Genomic DNA, 27,225 nt, shown 5'->3' on the forward strand with positions numbered 1-27,225 from the left:
GGGGGGGGGGTAACACAGGGGGTCGATTCATTGATTCTTCCGATAAAACGCATTTAATCAGTGCTTGTCCCTAAGTAAATTTGTTGGTGGAACAACGTTTTCGACGATATATTACCGTAGCCGTATAATTATCAGGTTAATTGCAATAATTTAACTGATTTAATTACAACGTCCGATTAATGCGCCCGCCTGTCCTTGCGCCGAGTAACAGTTTCCGTGACTACCATACGATTAATTCAGTTACCCGTTTGGCCAAACAATTTTGTGTTTGATAATAATGGTGTAGCCACGTAAAGGGCGTTGATAGTCGATTTGTAAGCGGACGATGATGTGCGTGGCCTACCTATGGTCGAATCGATGTCAATATCAATCAGCTTACCCTTAGAAGTCTCAGCGTTAGAGGCCGGGGCACGTGGTTAGACATAGATCATGATTGCATCTGTTCGAAGGTAGTGTCACGGTTAATGCACCTCCACGGACGGGCCGTGTAAATTATCGTTTGAATAAACCAGGATGTCGTGGTTGGTCTACTGCTCGTAAGTAGCTGGATGCTTTGATCGATTTGCAGTAAGTAGACTGTGAATAGTTATGGATTTATGGAAGTCTTAAGCGCGTAAAATAGTAAAATAATATAATGTACAAAGTGCAGCAGCACTTGATATGAGTACTTTTTATATAAGTTTTCTTCGTTTGAACGAAATTTTAGTCCGCGTCTGATTAAATGAACTCGCGTGGGCTGAATCTACTTATCGGAACGTGAACTTCTATTACATACTTCTATTACATATGAGCAAATTCATACAAACGAAATTCGTCTGTATGTGAAAATATACAGAATATTAAAACTAAAATATACTGGTTATGTTATCTAGAGATCGAAATTTTTGTTGCTTTAATCGTTCATAATTATTCATGATTATATATTTGAAATTATTCGAAGAATTATTTATATATTAAATTGTAACTATTACAGTTTTATTTGTAGCTTGTCATACGTTTTTCTAAAAATAAGCTAGCATCCAAATACCTTCGATCCATAACGCAAATAAAAAGAATTGGCAAAGCCGAATATCATTAGCAGTAAAATATAAATGCAAATTTGTACTATATTTTACTATAATCGTACCATGTAGTAAACTCTACCAACATTTCGTACGAACAAGTAATAAACGATAATATCGTCCAATTTTCCTGTCCCTTTTCTTTCCTATCTTTAAAGCCTAGAGAAAGAAGAATAATTACAATTCGGCCTGAATAACGTAACTCGTCTCGTGCACACCAATTTCTATTTCCTCCGTAGAAGTGTCCGTCGAGCGAGGATCGCGAAACGGGCTGCTTCACACGCCACCGGGCGATAAATTATCGTTCGTTACAGACGCAGCTGTAGAACCCGCCTATCGCGACCGAGATTGCTTAATTGGACGATTCCCCTGGAACGGCTCTTAATTATTCGACGATCAACCAAATGAAACGGCTACATTGGAAATTTATTCTATCCGGTCGAAATCGGAAAACTTGTTTTTCCAGTTGCATTCTAGCCAGTTAGCGAATTGATAACGTTAAATAATAATGAACCTAGATCGTCACGAATCTCGAAACGATTCGTTCGAGATCGCTGATAACTCGTGACTCGAGTTTCGTGTTAAATATATTCGCTGTTATCGACATGTACGTCGCGTTCGTGCAAGCTACTGTTACATTTTTATTCTTTTCTAGATTTTAGCGATATAAAAAGTGATATAAAGATATAAAAGTGATCTAAACATTTTTAGAAAACTATGGATAACGCGTCATTAGCTTAGCGTACACACGAAGAAATCGTTCTTCAAAAATCTTAAATTTGATGGATTATCAATATTGATCTTGTCGTCGATTATAAACTACGTTACAAAAGAAAATTTTACTGTAAATCACATATCATTAATATTACGAAGGTATAGATATAAAAATATCAAAACCTCGGTAGTTAGCGAATAATCAAAATATTTATGTGATTTTCTCATATGAATTCAAATTTAGTAAAAGATCCGTGAGTACTGCTAGTAAATTTTTTACTGCATAAATTAGTCTAGCGGAAAGTTACAGTTCCATTCCAAGAATTTTTAAAATCTAAAGCCGATAATTCTCATTCAACCTGGAATATGAAATTTCTTAACTTGTTATTGCGAAAATATAAACTTGTTGTTGTGAACATGCATTAAGTCATGCGAAAATTACTTTGATTAAATATATGAAATTAAAAAAAAACTATGCATAATTTTGTTTGATACGAGCCAATTTAACAACCGTCATTATCACTTAAATAGCATCCAACAGAAGCAGAAGTGGAACATTTTTAGTAAAAACAATTTTTCTAATTCCAACGGCGAAGCAGACATCTTTTAATAACAGCGAATACATTAGATTTTGATTTGTCCATAAAAGGCGGTTAACGCGCCGAAAGAAACTTCGAAATTGTAAGAAGGATTGCGATGAGCGCGGTTTGCGGCGTACACGTACTTATCGATGGCCGCATCTCACTTTTCTCCTTTCCGGTTCAATCTTCGAGAACAGTTAGAGGTAACGCAAAGGTTCGCGAATCCCGTGACTCGAATCGTCTTCGAATCGCCGACCCCGATGGAATCACAATAAGGAGATCCAAGCGTTTCAGCAAAGCAAGTAGTTCCTTCTCCACTGAGAAATAAATCGAGACTTCTTATTACTCTATCATACTTCTTCTTCCCCAATGAACCATTGTTTGAAATGGAATTTTTACAACGCACACCACCATCTGTCTTTCATATTTTCCACTTTTCTTAATGACACTTTGTACCATTAAATTGTATCACTGTATACATCGTTTGTTGAATTACAAAATTAAATAATTTGATCAAATTACCCTGATAGCTTCCCAAAAAATATAGAGATAAGAGGACAATTCTTGGAATGTATTTGCTCAAAAGGAAGTTCATGTCACGCTATTATCATTACCATCAGTTTCAACCGTCAAAAATAGCCTACTCGTAAACCCTAGACGCGGAAGCTGAAACAAGGAGCCAATTTTCAAATGTTCTCAGTCATCTATCCCGTGGAATATATTATATTTATTCGCTGTTCTTGTTAAATATAAATTCATTTCGCGTATCGTCTTTTTATACTTATTTTATTAATCTTCTTTTGTTCGCCATTGTGAATCTCGTTGAAAAGATTTTGTATGAAAATTGCACGTAAAACTCGGTGAAGTTTATCGAAAATCTGAATTGACAAGTACTTTGAATTATCAAGGAAGCAATTGATCAACGATGATTTTACATTCGTGCAAAATAACGACTTTGCTCGAGTTACAAGAAGAACGTAATGTATTAAGAGTCACGTGTTGGTCTCTACAATCTGCCGACCTAAATCTCACTGAAAGAGTTTTGTATGAAATACATGCCAAACTCAGAGTTTACTTAAACCTGAATTGTAGGTAGGTTGATTACGGTCACGTTATTCAGGATCGTCCGACTTAACTTACTTCTTCTCCACTGTCAACACACGCGCCTCTAACATGCTATAGACCTGAGTACACGTACCTCTTTGTTATCCCAGCGCTTATATTGCCGCCATTCGGTGAACCCAGGACGTCGATACTCGAGAGTATACTCCTCGACGTATTCCTGACCACGGCCGTGATCGTAACGACCCTGACTCTGTACACCAGTGATCACGTGAGGTCCAGGAAGATCTACTTGCAGCCACTCACGAATTCCTCTTTCTATTTGGCTCTTCGGGCACCAGGCACCGCCTGCTGTCTCCTTCCGCAACCTGTTTTCGTCAGAATTTGTTAGCGTTACGTGCTGCGGCTCGTTTCGATGAATGTTAATGAGACGTCTAGATCGATGGCTACTCCGTGACCGTTTTCAATATTATATGACTATTTTTTACTGACTAATTTTTGAAAAATCTCGAGACATTTTCTTAATTTGTTCGTTGGTTAATAATTTCAATAATTAATATCAATAGTTTCGATAATAGGATCAATAATTTAGAAAAAAATCCGAGGATATTTTCTTCGTTTGTTCGATAATTTTTTCCTGTTAATCTATGTAATATCGTGATATAATGTGTGTGTTTACAAAGGAATGGAAGATAAGAAAAGGCGATTGTTGTTCAACCTGAGCTATTCTCGCCAAACGTACAGAAAGCAGCACAACTAGATGGTTAGAATACGACTCGACTCTCGCAAAACGCAATCAACATTCTCTCGGTAACGCCACTCGCAAGCTCTGCTTCTCCGCTCGCACGCTGCTTCTCGACTCGCACGCTGCTTCTCGACTTGCACGCTGCTTCTCGACTGTCTCTGGCCGTTGTCGCATTCCATTGTCTTTTACCAGGCCCACCGCACACGTGTTCTGCAGACGCTCGTGGCCAGGGTCACGTAGGTCTTTTCTACGAACTATGCACTTGAAAGGACCGACGACACTTTGATGGGCCCGACGGTGCCTCGGCTCTCGCGACATTGTTTATGGTTCGCCCGATATCTCTTAGGCCTTTCATCCACGATACTACATCTATTAACTGGGAAATGTGAGTTAATTCATCACTTGGATCCTTAGTCTTTCTTGGATATTTTAATTTTTTTATTTTACTTGAGGGTGTTCTACTTTCTCAAGTATCATTTTATTTTAAAGGACCGAAAGTGACTTAATTGAAATTGATTTGAATTTATCAACTTGTAATTGTCTCATCGTAAAAGTTTCTGGGTAAGGGATGATATTTTTTAACAAGTTAGATTAAGTTGTTTACGAGAGCAGCTACGTGATATCGATTAAATTTATTCCACTTAAACTACTGCGTTGGTTTCTTGATAACTAGATAAGTTGGATATAAACGTTTCTTATAAACAATGCATGGATTAGTATCAGTTAAATGTTACGTGTATATTCAAATTGTTATTTTAATATTTTAGTACCTAACAAATAAAATAGATATCGTGTTTTTTCTACTTCAAGTTCATCAAGGGTATTGATGAGATTTTATTAAACACATATTTATACGCGTTCATATTCCATTGAAATTCAGAGAGGGATTAAAACCCCATAAAACATTGAAAATTTTGTTATATTTCAAATAGATAATTTTTCAATAATACTCTCTGGATTATTTATCACTGGATTTTTCGCAAAATTCATTAATCACGTTTCAGAGAACTGACGAAATATCCGTGGAAAAAAATAAATAGTGAAAGGAAGAAAAAACAGAAAATTGGTAAACCGTTCGATCGCATTGATATTACGAATCGAAATTTGACACGCGCAGCAGTTTGCGTTGGCTCGAAAAGAGGGTTCCCAAAAATCAATTTTCATTCCCGTTGAAAATTTGTCCTCGTTCGACCAGGCCTGCCAATGCACCGACTGAAATTGCACAATAATAATCGTACCGAAAATGTAGCCATGTCAAAATCGTACGAGCTCAATTCACGGATCGTTACGCCATATCGCCGAATCCAACCAACCCTCAACCCCTTCTCCTTTCTACCAGTTACAATAGCCAGTGGTCATTTTTCATTCCAATTGGACAAACATAATTAATTGATATTATATTTCCGCCCATAGTGAACAGAGACATGGCAAATATCGAGAGAGAGAGAGAGAGAGAGAGAGAGAGAGAGAGAGAGAGAGAGAGAGAGAGAGAGAGAGAGAGAGAGAGAGAGAGAGAGAGAGAGAGAGAGAGAGAGAGAGAGAGAGAGAGAGAGAGAGAGAGAGAGAGAGAGAGAGAGAGAGAGAGAGAGAGAGAGAGAGAGAGAGAGAGAGAGAGAGAGAGAGAGAGAGAGAGAGAGAGAGAGAGAGAGAGAGAGAGAGAGAGAGAGAGAGAGAGAGAGAGAGAAAGCTATAATTGCTACTTTAAGTTCCTAGTCTAAAATTGCTCGGAGTTAATTAATTAAATTTCTTTAACGGGACTTTTCATGACGATGAATGTTTATTAACGTGACCAATGTACACGAAATATTTCAAACAATCGAGAATATCGACGTTCGGAATCGAGAAACGAAAACCTCTTATTTGATCTGCTGCAACAAATAATACTTTCAACTGAATAAGTTTTTAGGAATTGCTAGGAATACTCACAAATAGAAGTTTTCTAGCTAGGAAATTGACAGCATTTTATGAACGATAAAGTCGAGAATCATTTTTACGATGTTGAATAGGACGGAAAAATACATTTTAATCTGACAACCGAACAGAAGGACAATTTTGGTAATACGAAATTTATGTCGATTATTGAATTCGAAAATTGCTCCTTCTTAGACTGTTGAGTAATTTATGATAAAATTAAAAGCCCAAAAATAATGTTTATAATTTTCGTTACAGCTTTTAGTTCGCGAAACAAACTACTGTGCAGGTTTTTTCACATTTACATTTACGTTTCGTTAGTTCTCTCCATAAAAAATGAAATTTCATAAAAATTCATAGTCTGTCATGTTTCTTGCTTGTCATCTTCATATGGTCGTGTAGTTCTGTAACATCGCATTGGAAGTATCCAATTAATAAAGAATCGCGGGGAGACCAGTTTTGGAAGCGGCGCGAAGTTAATGTTTCACCGATTCCTGAAGAGCGAGGAGCTCCGTCTAGGCGCAGTTATAGTCCTCCGGCCATTACAGCATCGTTCGAACAAAGAAGAACAATTCACGGGGCCATTCGCCGGTTTCAAGAACTTCTTCGGTTCGAGGGAAGTGTACTTAAACAGCGAATCCGGGATTCAGTTCTTTCCACCGTCCCTCTTTCCCTCTTTTCTCCAACCTCTCTCTTTCCCAACCAATCCCCTCCTTTTCGCGTTTCCTCTCGTCCCGACGCTCCCCACGTTTTCTCTAAATCGACCCAATGAAACTTTCGCGAAACTTTTACCACCTATTGGACCCGCTCGTGCTCCCTACCTAATAACGAAGTTAACTTGCCGACTGATCAGAGGATCCGTCGCGTTTTTCTTGCGAGTCAACGACGTCGATTTCATTCCGTGTGTTCCCATGTTGGTATTCTGCTGTTAAAGCGTTTGTCGTAGCATTTTGTTTTGATTGGCTGTATTATTGGACACGAGGTTTAAATAAATAGAACCAATTTGTGTTTCATCGTGTTTCATCGTGTTTCATCTTTTGATTGAAGATTCGAATAATCGTCAGAAGAGTGGTCTTTGTAAATGTTTTCAATGAAGTTTAGTATTCTTTTGTTAGTCGATCGATTTGCTTGTTGCGAGGTAGCGATATTGCATTGGAAGATTTAAAGGTGTGATTTATTAACCTTTTAGTTCTGACGGACTTCGAGTGAACATTTGTTTGTGCAACATTGTGCTTGCGCGTTAGTGCTCGAGGTATACATACTTGAAGCACGAATTTTTGAATATGATTCTTCTACATTATTGTTGAAATGAAAGATTTATTAATACACCTAATAGAATTTACTTAACTTGTGTAAATGTTTTTTGTAAATATGGAAGGAAATGTTTGAATATTTTAAAAGGATGTGATTTAATTAAGCATAAAAATATCAGCAACGATTTTGTTCTGTATTACCATTACAGCCACGCGTTGTAAAATGTTATGATATGAAAGAATTGATTTTATTCTGCAAAACGTTTTGTAGACCAAATAAAAACAGTTCTTATATATTTGTAATTTATTCATAAAGTTATTACTAAATAATTTAAATTCGTTCATTTCATGAAAAAATAATTAATATCTTCACTTATTAGGTTATTTATAATTTACACATTTTGGTAAAATTTTTGTTGCTATATAAATAAACGAGGGTAACTGAATACGTTACAAAGAATAACGTGTATTAAGGTATTCGCTACCCGCAACTAAAGGGTTCAAGCGGTTAAAGTTATATTAAGGTATTTGTTTCTCTGCAAGTTTTTGGCGTGGCTCTTTCTGAAATTTCTCAGGACTGTGAGAAATTTCAGTGAAGTTTCACGAAGTATTTATTATGGTGGAACGTTAGTTCCATCCCTTATGGATGGCAACGCCAAGTGTTCCAGCCGTCTGAACGGTCCTCATTTATAAGGTGCTTCCAGTGTCTGACCACGGCAGTCTACTACTACTGAATATCGTTGCCACGCGTAAATAGGAAGGCTCGTTTCAATAAACGTTCTCATGAAACGAACACGCGAAGCAATAATAGATTACGAATGTTTATGCAAGTTTATAACAAATTTAAATATACAAAAATGTACGGAATGCGTATAACATGTCTGCGAAGATATAGGAAAAAATTATAGCATAAAGCATTTAGTATAATACTGCCTTACTTACTAAATAAACCCTGTCTATCATTTCGAGAAAATTGAAGTTTTATTATTCTTCTATGCCGTCTTTCTTGCTTTTCATTCAATTTAAAATATTCAGCCATTATTTCGTAAGAGCACAGATAAAAGCCAGTATAATGTGTAACTTCACTTAAAAGTAAGGAACACGAAGAGCTTTAAATGTTTCATCGCATCTTGAAAAATGAATTAAATGCGAGATAAGACGATTTAACTAAAGAGGGCGGAATGTTTCAAGGGTAAAACACGTATCTATTTAATTTTCATTTCTTTTAATTATACTCATAAAGATATGGATTTAACATTCGCAATCCAATCTTCCGCGGTAGTAATTAAACGAACATTCTAACGAACGTTCTAACAGCTACTTCGAATAATTTCATTCGAATATCCTCTTCTTTCCTGATTAATCTCATAAAGCTGCAGTCTCAATTTCATTTTTCATGAAACTCGATAGAAAAATTCTATGCTCAGCACGAGAACGTTCAGAAGCATGTACAGGAAGACAAGGTCGTGGCCGGTGCTCGATCACGCGAATTGCTTCTTCACTTCACCCCAATAACAACGCAATTACGGCCGGATAATAATTCTTGCGGGAAACTGCCAATGCCGCGCGTAACTTCGCTCCGAACGGTATCGAGCTAACCGCTTTTTTCCCTCCTCTGTCGCTGGTAATTTTCGCAAACGCCAGGAGAAAAAGCGGAAACAGTGTCACGGTGAGCCTCGATTAATTTTATCATCCAACGTTGGACGTGATTAAAAGTAAAGTTCCGGACGAAACGGCCGCGACAGCCGGCGATCGTTAAATTACAGACGCGAATGAGAGACAGCAGAAATGGCAGAAAGAGACGAGGAGGAAGAAGAAAAGCAGAAAACAGGCAGGCGGGAGAAGGCAAGAGGAGTATGGCCGTGGCATCTATGAGCGGCACGTTAATGTAGAAAGCGTGTCTGTCGCGGGACGGTTTGATCTGTTCTCCCTTTAGGAAGCGCGTTAAAAAGGCAGCCGTGGTACCATTTAACGGCGGCTCGACGACCAAGGGTACGCAGAAAAGGGTACGTCGTAAAAGTAATGCGCTCACCGGCCATTTCGTGGACCGACGTTCGTCACATACGACGAGGACGCCGTAATGGCTGAATCCGGTATGTCGCCAGACTCCATCCCCAAGGATTGATTGCACGCTCCTGAAACACATCGTTTAACTTTGTTATTATATGTACGGTTTGTACGTATGAGTCGTTCGGAAGGCACACCAATCAACGCCACGAGAAAGTGGAAAGAAATTATGTTACAAATATTATTTCTTTCAACTTATTTATTCAACTTATTTAACTTATAACTCGGAATTTATGGTTATTTATATTATTTCTTTGCGATATACGAATCTATAGAAGTAAAATGCTTGGTTCCTATGAATGCGACGTTAAATGTATTAGCCACGATGTAGTAAGATTAAGAAATTTATAAAAGTGAAAATGATCAGTTTCAGAATAAGTCTTTCCTCATCTGTGACTTGCTATTATTTTACGTTGCGATTTGTTGACAACTTAATGTGTTACGAATCTTTCAATGCTTTTGTGATAGATAATGATGTAAGAGTATGGAAGATAATAAACGATTAGGGCAGAAAATGAAGAAAATGAACCGAAGATAGATCCTTGGTTTATTAAGGTAATCAACTCATAAGGTTCTCAAAAAGTTTGTGCTGGTTTTATAGTTTCACTGTCGTTTACTGTGTTTGACTTAACTGTATAACCGACATAGTTACCTACGCTTACAACTTCTGTATTTGCTAGATCGCGGTCGTAGCGATTCACCGTTCTCCCCTTGTTTGCCAGAGAAATCATGGCGCACAATGATCTAACGAGGAATCGAACGGCCATTTCCGTCGTGGAATCGTACTCCATAGTCACATTCCACGATATCTATCGTACAATGTCGACCGACGATCGGCGAGCGGAAATGTAAATTGAGAGATTAATAAGCCTGGCAACCAAATCGTAGAAATTCTAATCTTTCCCTTACGGTTTCTTCGTGGCTCTATTTTATATCATGCGGTGAAAGTTCGTTGTTCGACCGAGCAAACACAACGCGAAAGGTCTAGAAATATTTGTGACAATAATACGCCCATGGGAATACAAATATCGTTGACGTATTGGTAGGTTGGAACGGCGAGTGGTGGACAATTTTTCCTGTTTCGATGCTCCTAAAAAATTGAACGCAATGTTGCATACACGACAGATCAAATGGCTCCCTATTTGATTTCCTGTTTCAATTTTTTCGGTGTAATTGTGCGAACGATAGAATTTCTCGTCGAGTGAATTAAGAATGTTTATGCTGGAACGGTACACGTATGATGAGTAATTTAGGTTTAAAGTATAAAGTATTATATCTTGAATTGAACATTTGGAATTATCGTGTGAACAAAGAATGTCACTGAAGATTCGATGTGTCTTTAAAATACTCTAAACATCTAGATATCCTTGAGAATATTTTCGAGAGATAGTTGAATAACTATTGAATAAAAAACAGAGCAGTAGAAAGGACGAGAATGTTGACAAGAATAATAGCAAAATGTTAAATACGAATTTAGAGACCAGAGTGTGTCACAATTTTTACAGGAAGTAGACAATTTTTTAATGTAGTTACCATTATTTCACCGAAATCTCACAATTTCTATGTTTATAAAAATATATTAATTCAATGTTTGTTTCTTTATAACATCCCATAAACAGCAAATTTCAATCTCATCGAACTCAATAACGCATCAATATATCTTTCTTGGAGATGCGTTCATAATTCATTTTTTTTCAGCTTCTCTGTTTCCGAGACTTTCATTAAAATCACGATCGGTAGATAGACGCTGCAATCGTTGCTCGGCAAGTTGATGGATAAGTGACGAGCGTCTCTCCACGTGGTATTATCCGGTCGCTACACACTTATTAGTCCGTCAGCTATCTCATTCGCGTTTCAATTTACCCGAAGTTTACTGGCATTCGAGTATAATCTTTCCATTAAAGTTTTCACCGGACGATAAAAGTCCGCGCGGCCTGGCCAAGTCCAATGTGAGACGCGAGAGATTAATCGGCGCGAATAAATTTACATTATCGAGATGAGGAGGATCGACGGTTCTTTCGCTCTCGCGCGGAAGACGCATTTTCAATTGCGCGCGGATTAAACGCGGAATCTTCTGCAGAAGGGCTGCCATTTACGGCATAACGAAGTAAGAGATTCTTGAATGTAGAAGTATATTATGGGTGTTCCATAAAACAATAAGAGAATTGGAAAGATAAAAGACGAAGAAAAATATCTGAAATTATTACTCTAAGAGGATTAACGTTTTCCTTCGATACATGATTTGATATATACGAAGGAATCTCCAATTTATAAACGTTCGACAAAGATTTATCGTCTTTAAAAATGAATTTATTAGCGTCAAGAAGAGACAATTAACCTTTTAAATATATTAAATATATTATAAATATAATAACATATATTACAGTGCTACAATTAGAAGATCGTTCTCCGTGTCAATTCGATTTTTTACATCTAATTTTTCTGTCTATATATTTATTTTCTTTTTTAATAACTGTTTGAAAATCTTTGTCGCAGTATCATACGGATAATATACCAATTTATCAAGCTTATATTACTTTTCCATATATGTTCCTATATTTCATCATTTATCGTTTAACGTAATAAAACGTCTCATAATAGGCATTCTCTAATTATGTTGAGTATTGTATTTCGAAATAATGTACGCGTAATAAGTGGTTATTATATCTTTATCTATTTTAGAATCATGTTTAAATTAAGCAAACACTGAAATACTATGTGTTAGTATCCCTCAAGAAATCGATGACACTGGAATCTCCAAATATTGCAAGAAATACTACATGACAGGAAATATTTTTAGCTGTTAAACGTCCTGTTCAACGTGAACCTGTTTTTCATTCACAAGCTGGCCTGTTTATTAACAACAGGTTTCCAAAATCAAGTGCAGGGTAGATTGATTTCATAGACGTTCTTCTTGGCTTCGGCAGCTGTACGATGGTAAGCATGCTTCCGCTCGATTAAACCTTTTCCCTCTTTTCCCTTTCATCAATCCTCCTACGGAAATCCTTTCCGAGTAAGCCAGCTTTCCCTTAAACCGAGCCGACGAACTTTCCTTCCGCGGAAATAAAGCAAAAGATTCTTCCAATAAACATCGCCGCTTACGATTTTACTCTGACAGGGAGCGCAATACAAACGAAAAGTTCTCCGTAAATATAGCTTTTTTCAGAAAAAGCTTGTACCTATTCGGTAGAACTCGTAAAACATTCCGTTTCACGAGTTTCTTTTTGCCCATAAAAATAACGGAATTAACGGGTGAAGTGACCTTTCCATGAAATATTTCGTCGTTAATTATTTTAACCATTGGTGTACCCATTTCGATATTCCCTTTTTGCGAAATTAAACGCCACTTAAAACACAAGTCGACATGTTTCTTTCTGAGACTACAAAAAGAGAAGCGAGGGTTTACGCAACTTTTCAGCGGAACGCGACCTTCTTCTCCTCCCTTGAAACGTTCACGTTGAACATGCCGACGCTAACCGCCAAACAAATCCACCGTGATTCAAGGAAAATGCTCGGCCGTTCGCCGGAAGTTATAAAAAGTTTCAATGAAACGCTCCCTCGTTCCTCGGACCGTTTGCGCCAAGCTGTCAGAGTCTTCAATGGCATTCATGCATCGCCGGCGTATCAACGTCGCGCATCGTTTACCGCGCACGTGCACGCATTCAATGTAAGTACCGATGCCAGAAGCATCCTTCATGATCTGCGTACTTCTTTCACGGTGCTCGGCCGATTTTCAAGCGGCGACGGGCGTCGTCTATTCCGTGCTCGCTATGAGATTCCACCGGATTGGCTCGTGACGGATGAGGAATTGCATGCTGTGTGAACCTTTACAAAGAAACTCATCGAAATTTGCTATTAAATCGTTGTACCGCACTTTCTTTAGCGAATCACTATCGTTTAGATTGTGAATTTACGAGTGAAGGAATTTCGTTAATTTCAGTGGCAAAGAATATAGTAACTTTTGTAAATGGATATAAAATTTCGTATATAGCAATTTAATAAGTTAATTCTTCTTATCTATGGGAGCGTATAACTGTAGTTTGCAATCTGGGTGGAACCGTTAAATATTTCTCTTGTGGTTTGTTTCGTGAATGATGCTCATTTGGATTGTGAGGCCATGATAGCCTGATAAAATAATAATCTTAATATAGCGATTTAGTGCGTTAGTTTCTTCATTTTATTTCGTGGTAGCTATAGTTTGGGTAGTAATATTAAATCCTTCCTTCTTTATCTTCCGCGAATGGTTTCCATTTGGATTGTGAGAAATTTTTAATAACTCGGATGACTGATAAACAAACTGCAGATATTTATGTAAATCTATATTTTCAGGAATATCGTTAAAGATAGGACGTAAGTAGAGAGAGGTGTTATATCCGTCAAATATGTATATGTCGTAACGAATACACTATACTTGAGATATTTTATATATTCTAGATATTTTTGCAGTATTTTTCAAATTGCTTATAAACTGTATAAAAGTCCGCGGACTATCGATAAAGCAGTAATTTTTATATAACAATGTCAAATTTTGACATAGTAATCTGGTGTTCAACTTTTTCATTTTTATTTCGTAAAAGCGTAAGCTGATAGATCGCTATACTGGCAACATAGTAAACTAGCGGAGTGACTTTATAAATTAAATTGAAATTCGCAGCACAATTTTTTGTCCATGGATGCAGCCATCTACATTGTGAAATTATGGGGAGAAGGTCTCTGACAAACTATAATTTGACACGTGACAAGAATTCTGTCAAATTTTGACATAGCAATTTGTGTTTAGTGCTTTTTCCCACTGATAGATTGGTACAATAGTAGATTGGTATAGATTGGTAACATAGTAAAATAGTAGATTGGCTATATAAATTGAATTGTCGTGGAATACTAGTCAGTATAATGTTCAGGCATGTCTGACCATAGGCAGGTCACATTCTACTGTCGATTCGCGTGTCAGTCACGTCGAACGTTTCTGATTGCTATTACAGATATTAAATTGGTTGGTTTGTTTACTAGGAATCCCAATCCCTCGCGATGATCATATTCGTTACATCAACTAAATTCCACTTTCTCGACGATCTCTAATACAATATTAGAATGGAACAATCAAATATTAGTATGAATCGAACCTTATGTATACACTTCAAATAATAATCTTCTTTCGATAACAAAAATAATTCTCCAATTTTACATACATTCTTATTTCGAATCTTAAACAAGTCTCTCAGAAACCAAACTGATCAATTCTTCTATTCATTAATTTATTAACTTCTTAATTTCATTATATAAGTATACAATTAATATTCAATTTTCTCAAGAAATAAGTGACCTACTCCCCTAAGTCCATAGATAGATAGATTTCAAAGTTTCTTATACTTTTTCATTTATGGAATTGATCGGCTTCTAAACGGTTCAAATAATTCCTAACTTCAAATGCGCTTCATCCACTCCTTTTACAAATGGAGCGGCGTTCGTAGGAAACAAAAATACATTTTACTCATGCCAATCTCTAATATACATACATTTCAAAAAATAACGTTCAAAAAATTCCATCTGTTGAATCTTAAATAATTCCCATCGTCCATAGAAAACAAGAATACGGGTTTCACCTTCGGCATCAGGGTATCTATCTATCGCCGTTTCAGATACACAACGCAAGCGTTGGTGTCGGTGATGGGGCTGCGCGTCTATCTCGAGCGGCAGGTCGCCTCACCTCGGAGACACATGCAAATCACATAGGCGTTTGAACTTCCAAACGTATTCATAGAACGGCATTCTCGCAGTCGTTTCACCCTCTGGCCGTTGTTTCTGTCTTCGTGTTTCGTTCGATGCCTGGCACTCGGTGGTGGAAGCGGAACCAGAAGGTTGAGGCGCGGGGGCATGGCAATGCTCTCGAGTCACAAGCGACATAAAATAACGCGAGCCTCCGGGGACGTGGGCTACGCTGCTGATGTTCGTTCGTGTTTGTCGATTCTCATATACACGCCTCCGTCAAGTACCACGTGTATACAGAGAAATAGACAGGCAAGGGAAAGAGAAAGAAAGAAAGAAAGAGGAAAATGAGTAAGCGAGTGAGCAAGTGTGCTCGAACAAGGAGAAAAGTGGGAAAAAGGGCGAACGGAGAGAAAAGGGAGTAGATGGTGCGAGCACGCGACAATCGCGAGCCTCGTGGCCTCCGTGTTTTAAAATGTCGAGCGCTTTTGTATACCAGGGAAAATTTGCTCCTACGATCGGGCAAATTGCGCAAAAAGGAGACCTTTTTTCCATCTCATATCTCCGCTCTCTGTCTTCTGTTTCTGTTCGTTTCTTTTTCGTCGTTCACCGTTTAGTTTTCTTTTTTTTACCTTTCGCCTATTTTTCCCTTCCTCCGCATCTCTTTTTCGCCATAGTTTGTTCGTATCGCGACGCTCTCTCGGTACAACTCTCGTTGCTTCTCACGAAATTCCATGCTTTCGTGTTACCCTCCTGTCCTCTCTCTCTCTATATCTCTGTCTCTGTCATTGTCTCTGTCTCTGTCTCATGGATGGGCGTACTTCTTGAAAGAGGGGACACGGGTGAGCACCTTCCGACAATTTATTTTCTGTACTGAATTAGAGCGCTCTCAAAGTGCCTTTCTCTGGTCACGAGCTAGCGGAAATGCAGTCACTACGTGGACCGCGATTCTTCGCTAATTTACGGTGCATTATGTCTGCGATGTAATTTGTTAGAATTATCTATTACATGTGTAGGTGTGTATGTGTATAGGGGTTGCGTTCACCGTTAAAGTGGCCACTGGTTTCACGGAATTTCGTCTACACGTAGAACGTAATTACGGGGATAAAAAAAGGAAGGAAGGAAAGAACAGGTAGAGCAGAGCGGGATGATGGGAAAAAATGAATTCAATTCAAGGAGAAACGATTGACGTTACTTCAAACTGTCCTTCTCCGGGATGACTTTTTTTCTCTCTTTCTTCTTTTTTTTTGCCTGGCTACATGATGCATGCGTTACTGGCCCTGACTGGCCTGGTCCTCCCAGAAATGCAATTTCTCTTGTACAACGGTTAAGCTTCGTGAAAATGAGGACACCGTTAAGCACCTTGGAATGATTTACCTCACTTCGGATTACAGCGTTCCTATGTACCCTACGCGAGAAAGAGGGGGAGGGAGAGAGAAAGAGAGAGAGACTGACTCTCCGCCCTATGTACTCTAACGCTAGTCGTAGGAAAAAAATTTATGTCCTTTTACGGGAAGTACATTTGTAACCGCTATTCCTCATCCAACGATTTTTGCCGATTCAGATAAATCAGCGACAAGCTCAACTACCGTAACACCAACTTCTTTTAGACTTTCGTGCGGCGTAAATCAACTCGCCAAATTATATAGACGTTCTTTTCCGTACTTTCACCGGTTTTACGACTTTCCTGAATAATGACTCTGATTTTATTGAAAAAGGAAAGCGTAATAGTTTATTAGGCGCGTAAATTAATTTGGTATCTTTTCAAATGATATTTTAATTCTATTTGTAGATTATATATACTTAATCATGAAACGATATAGCATCGTTAGTAATGAAAATCCGATCTGAGCGAAGGCGTTATCTGCTCATCGGTAGGATATACTCGAAATGGACAGATACCCAACACTCCAACGTTTCTTCAACTTTTCCAATAATTATTCAAGAATCAGACATACTAGAGTCTAGAATCGATAAATTATATTCACGTCAGACATATTATTATAGAATCTAGGAGGTCTAGAACTTGTCAATAGATTATAGCCTTTGGACACCTCTGTAGTTCCAGCACTCTAATTTTCTAACAGTTGTAGGAGTATCAAATGTATTCAAATTTATTTGTTAGTAGATTATACCTTCAGTCAGAACACTGGTTAGATGCGCGTGCTGTTTTAACACTTTTCTAATTTCCCCAGTAATTGTTGAACGGTCAAGTAGATTATACCCTTAGTGATCAGACATCCCTGTTTCAATATTCATTTTATTTTCCCGCTAATGTTTGAAAAATCAAACGTAGTTACACGTATAAAGTCCACTTATTATTACAGTATACGTGTACTAGTCAGACGGCTAGCGGCTATTGAAAAATCAGGCGTTTTAGAATGTACTTGTCAGTAGATTATACTTGCTTTGGGCAGACATTCTTTCAATTTCCACACCAGTGGATAAAAAATCAAACGCACATAGAAAAATATAGCTCCTCAGCAGAATATACATTGTGTACATACATTGGTCAGACATCTATGCTTCCTTAAAGCTTTTAAAGCTCTTTTATCTATCCTGACAACTGTTAATCAAAATTCCTCGTTCGATTTCTTATTGATCAGTCAAGAAAGCATCGGATACCGTTTCCGAGAGTCCTTTTCTCCTCCATCGCTTCCTCCAATTCAGTTGGCAAACTGTGGAATGCCGCATATGTCTTGCACGTCCGCCACACCGCCCCTAAGTAACAGTTCTCGCGCTATTGTTCAAATAGGGAGAATCCGGCCGCGAGGTTCGCGACGCTCGAAACGTTTCGTGGATTCATTACAACACATTCCACATCGAACTATTCGTCTTGCGAGTTGGCGTGCAATTTGGCGTTCGCGGTGAATGCAACACGCAGAAATCCTAACGTTTCGGTCATAGTTGACTCTCGACGCGTGCCGTTTTCTCTGTGCTCGCACGCGACTTTATGCTTCTCTGAATCGCCAACGACCATCTACTAGCCTGAACCTAGTTCGAACTTGGATTATACGAAAGAAAGGTAGATCTTTCGCGATTCGAAACACGTTGGTCTCGTTAACCGTCGGCGTTTCAGACGATGAATACTTTTTCAACCTTTGAGCCGGATCAAAGGATTGGTACGCGTTAACTTTCGCCTTATTCTTTTGAAACTTTCAACTCCTGCTCGAGAATTCGTCGGTTTGCTTTCTTGGTCTTCCTCCTGCACAATTTCTCTTTCTTTTACACTTGCACGTCGATGCGCTGTGAAACATCGTAGTTAATGAACGTAGAACGAGACGAATATTTTACATACATAACGAGCATCTGTATGATGTCTATCGTGATAGAATATGTTTGATCTGATTTTTATTTAAATCGTTCAATCTGCCCTGGTTTAACGATAAATTCAGCTGTTCTCTTGTTGAGAACGTAGTTGATAGATAAAGGTACAGATTCGATTCTTTGATCAGATGCTAATTTGAAGCTTGACTCGATGGAGATTATGAAGAGTCCCGTCGAAAGCGTAAAGAACTGCTCCGTTTGAACTGAGCAGTTTACTATGAATCTACTGATTGATCTTTGCTTCGATTCTACGTTTACAAGATTTGTTGCATACACGTACGTATATTCGAGTTTGAATATCCGTATGCATAAATATATCAATATGACGATAATGGTTAGATTACGAATATTTATGGAATATCATATTTTTATGAATATCAGTAAAGGAACGGAATCAAAACAACGCTGGTAACAATTTTATGATAATTCGTATGTTTCATACATAACGATTATATTTTCGATTATCACGAAAGCAATGTTTTATCTGCTTTATCTATTAAGAGGGAAATGAAAACTGAAGAAATGATAGAATAGCCGACAAAAATTGCTCGGACGCTCGAATTTCAAAGAGGAACGAAGAAAGGGAGCAGACGAGAGGCAGGGAGCGGTAGAAATTCTTCTTTTTTCGCTCGACACGATGTTTAAAATCACAATTCCGCCCGGTATTCGACGAGTTCTCCAGGAAAATTGCATTCGACGAATGCCTCCATTCTGTTCCACCGCCGACGATCCAATGCGATTTCTCTCCTATCCTCCGCCGCTACTTTTTCCCTTCTAAAAGAAGTTTATCGACGCGACTATTCCCGCGCATTGGCTGTGCTAGCTCTCTCGCGTGCGCGTGCACACGCTTAAGCTGCATTTTCTTAAAACTTCTCTAATATTTCCGGCGGGCCTCCTTCGTGCACCTCGTTAAAGTTTTTTTCCATCGGCGTGACGCCTCGTCGTTCCCTCGTTGCCCATGTTGACGAAACACTTGGCCTGCAGAACGCCATTAAAACTTTTCATATACACTTGCTTTTCTATGTATGTACATGTATATAGGCATGTATATGTGTATATACAACGAATGTCAGGAGAGGGAATCAGAGAAATGGGCAACTCGTTTTCGCGCTGAAAAGCATCCTTTAAGCGTTCCTTTCTCACTTTCTCTTCAAATCGCATACAGATGAAATCTAATGATCGCGACATCGCCGTTGGGAAACAAACGATGAAGCGGCACTATCAACGAAGCGTAGATTATACTTCTTTCTTTAGGCATCGTTGAATCAATCAAGTGAGATTATGTACTCGTAAATGAAGATATACGCGAAAGTATTCAAGCGCTTGTAGATACGTTTTATGCGTATTATACGAGACTTTTTGGCAGTGTATTTCATTAGCACTGTAGCGAGACGCAATTGTTAGAATTATATCGATGAAATTTGAAGGCAATCTGAAAATGCATATGAAAGTTTGCAAGACGTTTATTGCAGTCATATGTTTAACAAAACATTGGTATATAATATGTAATACCGTCTTAAACACCAAAGTAATTAACACTAAAGATAATCTGTTAGATATTGTGAATTATTATTAATGTAATGAATAATTGGCTGTACAAATACTGTGGTAACCTCTGTTAAATATATGCTTGCAATAAATATTTTGTATTCTCCATACACGTTTCCGAATTAATATCAAATTTGACCGATATAATCGTAATAGCAGTGTTTCGTTACAGTGCTAATGAAATTTCAGCACGTTTCGTATAACACATTCGACACGAACATAATAATGTTCTACAGCGAAGTATTTAAATATCAAGCTACACGAGCCAATCTATATAGAAACTGAACATTTTACACCTTCTAAAGCGCGATATTACAATTACACATCCATAAATATCCTTCCAGAGATGAAAAGAAGCTTTCGTATAAACGTTCCCGTGTGATCCACCGATTGTCTAGCAAATTTATTTGAACGTCTGAATAATTCCGGCATGGGAATGGACGGGACCCGTGCAGATGCATGGACGCAACTAAAATCTAGGGAATTTTCTCCACATTGTCCGAGGGACAATCCCGCCGTGGCCGGTTTTAGCGAATAGGGGGATACGGGGAATTCGTGAAAATAAAAGAGCGGTCAAGTGCGGTCCAGGGAATCGTTGCTACGCCATTGGCCACGACCCTTGGGCCATCCCCGCTGTCCCGATCGAGTTCAGTTCGAACAGGATTATAGCCTGGACACCTGACGATGCTCCCAACGCTTCAAAGAGGAGAGAAACCGATATAAGCAAACGAAATAAAAGGTTGCTACAGAGGCGAAGGCGAAAGGTGGAAAAGTGAAACACGGACAGCGTGAAAATGCAAAGCGCGAGGTCGATGTGGAAGAACGAATGTGCGTATCGTTTACGAGAAAATCGTAGAACGTATAGACGTATAGTTGTTTCGACAAAATAGGAGGAATCGAGTGACAAGAAACAACGAAGGTCGGTCTTCTAGCTGAGAAATGGACAAAGCCGATTGCACGTCGGAGAGTGGCACGGGTGACAGGAAAGTTTCCAATCCGGATTTTCATTCATTAGTAACGCTTACCGAAGTGGACGGTGCAACACGATGCACGCGCTTACGGGAAACGTCTGCGAGGGAAGTTCTTGCAGTTGGGTGTTTCTCAAAGGAAAAGGGACGTCCTTTATTCGTAGGAAGATCATCGGACATCGAATCGAATTTTAAAGATCTTCAGAGCCTGTTTTGCTATACCGGTGGTACATCAGCTTTGAGAAACATAGTCTGTTGTTAGTCAGAATTGCAAAGGAAGTTTACTGTAACTATATTATTGATGGTCTTAATACTTTTTGTCGACAATGGGAATTTATTGTTTGGGAATTTAATATGTAAGCTTCCTATAGAATTTAGAACTTGGTTTTTGGCGATAAAAGTGATGGAAGAAGACGTATATGATGAGCAATTGATTTAATTGAAACAAAAATGTACGTGCAAGAATCGACATATATAGTGAAACGAATAAATAATATTAACATAATCGATGTTTCTAAAATTTGTGAAATATTCAAGATATTGATAAAAATTAGTATTTATTGAAAAGATGATTTTCTATAAAAGATAGGTAACGTAATTTATCGTATTCTTCGCTTGTGGTCGTCAAACGTAAAAATTTTACTTTTAGCATAGTTTTTTCATGGTCACGAAGTTAAGATTTTATAGAGAGGCTAATGTGACAGGGTGTAGAAATACCGTCCTACGGTATCCGAGTATTAACGCTCAACAAGTCGAGGAACGTCCAGACGTATCGAATGTTTCGCTCGTTCAGTGTCCAAACAATTCTAACGGTCCGCCAGCCAGGTTTCTTTACCCGGTCCTAAGCTCATTCTTTACTAAGTTCTAAGATCAACCGTTAGCAAGTTCCAACTTGTTCCGTCGTCGAGCGCTAGAGAGTTTTAAATTGTTCTAATTTCTGCTTTCGAGCGTAACTTTCAACGTAAAGTGGAATGTCCCACTTGGAATTCTTTTGCGCCATTGCAAACGTAAACGGCGAACTTCTAGACACCGGTAGAAATTAGAAGCGATTTTTTCAGAGAAACAAATCTCGAAGGTTCAACGATTAGCCATTAATAATTCCTTTATCAGCAACTCGACGAACAGCTTAAAAATGGTGAGAACATATATTTCTATGGTAGACCGATTAAAATACAATTTGCCAATTTATCTTAAACATTTTTATGACGATTGAAACTTGTATAAATGAATCCAATTGCTATTTTGTTGATATATTGCCTGTGAAAGGATCTAGAACAGAACATACGCATAAAGAAAACGAATTTTGCTACACGACCTAAAAGTTCTATTAAATTTGACAATCCCAATTTGTAGCTCTTTTCTACTTAGCTTGTAATTACAGCAGACGCGTGTTCTAACAAATTGTTATTCCGACGAATGAAATATCTGAAGAAACTGAAATAAACTCGTAAGTATCTGTATTATGCATTTAATTGCCCTGACGTATTTATCAGAACACGTATCCACATATCCTTCCGCATATATGCGTTTGCTCACAAATCTTCACCTAAATCCCCTATTATCCACATTCAACCCCTAATCTTCACAATTCAATCGCCTTTGGTATTATAAACCTAATCCACAGTCTGAACAGTTATGTGAACAGTTCTCATTCGGCTTGCGTTGATAGCATTCGTTCTCTACACATGGCAGACGTGACGATATCTGACGATGGCATTTGGAAATGCAGGGCAAAGTAGTCGCGTAAGATCACGGCTGGCCATGGAGGGGTTCGTTTAAACGAGACATAGACCGTTTCGTTCGGAGAAGTTAACGTTAACGAAGACGGGTCCGACGAAGAAGAGGATGACGAGGATTCGTTTCCGCCTTTCCACGTAACGCGACTGGCAATTCGACGAGGAGACAAGCGACCAGGCACGGCATGGCACCGATGTGGCCCATGTTCGCGCAACTTTTCCAAGACGAAAACGCATACATATGGAGATACAATGCATGCATATGTATATCCACGCGACTTTGCGTTCTGCCAGCACGAAATCCTGGCATATACACACGTACAGGGTGTCCTAAGATTTAATAGTAATTTTTTAATCTTTTATTTATGATTTGTTCATTAGTTTATTTGCTCTTTAAACAACTTATACCTAAAATGAAAGATAGAAATATCATACTACGCAATCCATAGTCTTGTAATTTCGAATTATAGTCAGAATCAAATTAAATGTTTATGTTATATAAAATATTTAAAAACTTCTTTAGTATTATAATAAGACGGGATTACGTTGTACACCAGCTAGTCTGAAGACATACATAGAAGTTACTAGATATTTATTGCAAGCATGTATTTAGCTAAGGTTATCAAAGTACTTGTGCATTCAATTATTCAACACATTGATAAGCCACACATTGATATCTAATGGTCCATTTTGAACAGTAATTATACGTTCAGGACCGCTATTCATATTATATACTAATCTTTTACTGAACACATATTTGCAATAAATATCTAATGCATTTGCAGATTGAATTCAAATTCTACTAATATAATTATGATAATCCTGTCTCGGGGCTAAGAAAATTCCAAAAGATTTCATATAACACACATAATATATTCATAAAATTCATATGTATTTATGTAAAATTCTTACTTCATTATACTCATAGAATAAATTGACAAAGTTTGATTATTAAACCTTCAGGTCACCCTGTATATGTATGCATGTATATATGTATACGTATATGTATATACACAGGAAACATCACGCTAGCTAGCCGTATTTTACCTTGTAAATGGATGTGTCTGGATTGAACATGAATTTCTTAGGTTCTATCGACTGCCGATATTTGGTGGGATATCGATGAATACGATACCGAACGCGACGTATATCCGCGTGGATCGAATGGTATCTGTAGCTTCCAGGGATTTTTATTATTCCTCTTATATCCTCGTTCACCGATTTCCCTTCGTATAGAACTCGTCGCGTGCGTCTCGACGCGCGTCTTTTTAAACGTCTCCTTTGCGCGGCCGTATATTACACATCTGCCATAGCTGCAGAAATATTACGAATGAATGCGTGTCCTATTCAAAACTTGTCCGATAAGATGTTCCCGCGTGGAAAGAGCAAGTTTCATGAATCACGTTCTAGTTAAAAATGCAAATTTTCTCAGCGTATGTTACGTAATTAGCAGACTTGAAAGAGAATATTATGCCATATTATTAACGAAACCTGGGAAATTTATATGGCGCCGTTATTCATTGAGGATCGTAAATTGTTCTCTAAGCAATAGATCTAATATACGTATGTATAGGACTGCGTGATAGCGATAGAGTCATCTTTTTGGTTAGTTTAGATTTGCAATTAAAGAATTTCTTAGATTTAAGAAAAATACGAAAGAATCCTTATCACAATTTCTCGTTTCAGCGTTACGCTAAAAATCTTTCTGAAACGTGAAATTCTATTTGACGAAAGGAAAGCGAGATTGAGACAAAGAAATTCGAAAAGCGCAGTAAATTTAAGCGTTTTGTAATTCACCTACCATTAGATTGTATATATTCTCTATTTTACTAGATCGCTTTCAACGTTAAAAAATAGAATTATTCTCGAAGAAATAATTAAATACAACGAAAACGTGGAACATTTAAAAAGAACAAACGTTTGTACATGGCATAGAATAGTACGAGTTAATTTTTCTTCAAATCCAAGAAAAAAAACTTGGAATATCGTATAATTTCTTCGGTGGCATAAATTCTGTGTCCGATGGTGCATTTGGCGATAATCATTATCGATCTGTTCAAACTACGAGATATCTTATTATCAGTCGCGTTGCATCGTGCCAATTGGATGAAACAGGGAGACTCATTTAGGGGCGATAAATTAATCAGTGATCGCTCGATCGTTCCAATTGCCAGCATCCGGAACGACTTCTGCCGGTAAAGTCGGAAATCAATCGATTTCGGTTCGTGTCCCGAAGACCTAATTAGCGATTCAACGATATACAACAGGAACGCGGAAACTTCGCGTCTCGAATTAACGATTGACCGCTTTCATTATTATTTACGAGTCCGGGTCAGTTTCGACGATCAGGCGATTCTGCGGCTACGAAGTTTAACTCGAGGACCCCTAGGGGCTCGTTCAACTAAAGCTTTCGCTACCTTAGAAATTGGTTTATTGCTGGACCTCGTAAATTCATTGCCCAGTATCGCTTGCACATTGATTTTCTTTTTTATAATCTACACGAATACAAAAATTGTATTGTCTATTTAAATATTCTATTTTATACTTTGGTTATGAAATTATTTTACTTACTTAGGAATGCATTAAGAATTTAGAACATATTTAAAAAATATATTCTTGATGAACAATTAAATTCTACTTGCTGTATGCGGTAGAGGCTGTCAACTAATTATCATATTTCACAATTAGTTTTACAAATATTCACAATAACAGAGATCAGTTAACCAACCACCCTTCTTCCATCTTTTTCGCCTAAATACGGCTAAATAAATACGACTTCGCATATTTCACTACAATAACAAAATAAAATGACTAAACTTATCGATATAAAAAAACAAGTCTATCAACTGATTATTGTATGGCACCAACCAAGCATCCCAATTTCGATTTTCTCCAACTGCAAAATAAAAAAAGGAAGCTATCAAGCCAACGAGCCACGAAAAGAACATTTTCTTGAGATGTTCCGCGCAAGCTCCAACATTCATCCCCTTTTACCACTCAACTTCTCTTGCACGACTTTCGAATTCGAAGAAAGCTGCGGTTAGGTCGGTGTTTCGATGAAGGTCGTGCACAGGAAGGTAGAAAGAGAGACGTTTAATAAGAACCAGGACGTTGGGCCGGGTAATTGTTCCCGGCCACTTTGCCGGAATATTAAAACCGGTAGTCCCCGGGAGTGACTTCTGAAGCGTCCATCGTGACGGCGTGTTTATTGTAACGAGCGAGTACGGAGGAGCCGTCGTAAAGTTAAAGAGCAGAGAGAGAGAGAGAGAGAGAAAGAGAGAGAGAGAAAGCACGCGGCTCTCTATTACACGGGGGAGGTCTGGCACAATGGAATTCCAGCCGCGGTCTTGGCGAAGCAATTTCGAAGCAGTTTTCGCCGGGGCAGTTAAATTTAAACAGGCTGCGGGTCTATTTTACGTGGGGTTATTAACGTTATTCGCGGTTAATTCCGCGCTCTTTCATAGAAAATGAGCACTACGCGAATATCACGCGCACAGATACAGCTAGACACGAGCACGGTTAAATATAGATGCACACACAGATCCGTATAGATATACGGTAGGGTAGCACGCACACGTAAATAGATATACGTAGGCACACTCGCATATACATATATATAGTTACATACACACAGTTAGATACACGCAGATATGTTTGTACGACAGACAGAATCGTATAGTTACATCGAGTGACGATGGCAAAGTGGACGATGAAAAACCACGGACGAAAGAACATCGGGATAAAAATTTATCGTCATTATGTTAACAAACGAATTGCAACGAGTAGAGTACTGTTCTCATCCGACCATAATGGTGGAGCAATATTTACCGCGTTTCTCGACTCTAAATACTATGGCGTTTCTTTCAGCCTTTATCTTTGAACAAAAGGGAACGGCCTCGCTTTGTGACGTGCACCACTGGGCGAACGCTATTCGCGAGAAGAACTTATATGATTCCGGTTTTAAACAAGGGTATAAAGGGAAACGGACAGAGTGTACGGTTAATCTGGCGTTGGCAATTTTTCGCGACGAGCTCCGGGGCAAAAGAATGAATGTAGGGTAATTTAGTCATTGCGTATGACGGGCTGGTTACAGCAATTCCTATGCTAATCAGTCTCGATCGATATGTGTATGTATACTTTTATACAGGGTGTTTGAAGAAAAGTATAATTGCAAGCGTTTAACTGTTGAAAAGATATATCTTTTGTCATTTAGTTTCGTATCAAGTTAATTGGGATACCTAATGCGAGTATAACTTATTTATAACGAATAGATGGATTAAAGATATATGGGAACGTATGGAGAATATATGTATATTTATACTGTGTGACAAAAAAGTGAAATGCACAGAATAGTTGTGAATACATATGTATTCATACGCCAAGTCATATTTCATATGAATATATATCCGTGTTGAAGAAAGATAAATCACATACCTATTTTTTTTTTTTTAACATTTTTTGTCTTGTTAAAATTTCCTCCGGACTACTGACAATTTTTGTCGTAATATTCTAACAATTTTTCTTCTACCATTTTAATCAATATATT

At 38.1% G+C, this 27,225-nt stretch overlaps 1 protein-coding gene across 2 annotated transcripts in view; it reads right to left on the reverse strand.

The window, feature by feature from the left end:
- The window catches only part of LOC100745371 (discoidin domain-containing receptor 2), a 143,537-nt gene that overhangs the window by 30,614 nt on the left and 85,698 nt on the right, over positions 1 to 27,225 (reverse strand). For both annotated transcript variants that reach the window (XM_033319640.1, XM_012382938.3), the window contains exons 3-4: positions 9,360 to 9,462; positions 3,555 to 3,786 (exon numbers count right to left, since the gene is read on the reverse strand). In XM_033319640.1, the coding sequence (XP_033175531.1) occupies positions 3,555 to 3,786; positions 9,360 to 9,462 (335 nt within the window). The remainder of the gene's footprint in view (positions 1 to 3,554; positions 3,787 to 9,359; positions 9,463 to 27,225) is intronic.

This window comes from Bombus impatiens, unplaced genomic scaffold, assembly GCF_000188095.3.
Source record: "Bombus impatiens unplaced genomic scaffold, BIMP_2.2 scf_0197, whole genome shotgun sequence".
Classification (NCBI taxonomy): domain Eukaryota; kingdom Metazoa; phylum Arthropoda; class Insecta; order Hymenoptera; family Apidae; genus Bombus; species Bombus impatiens.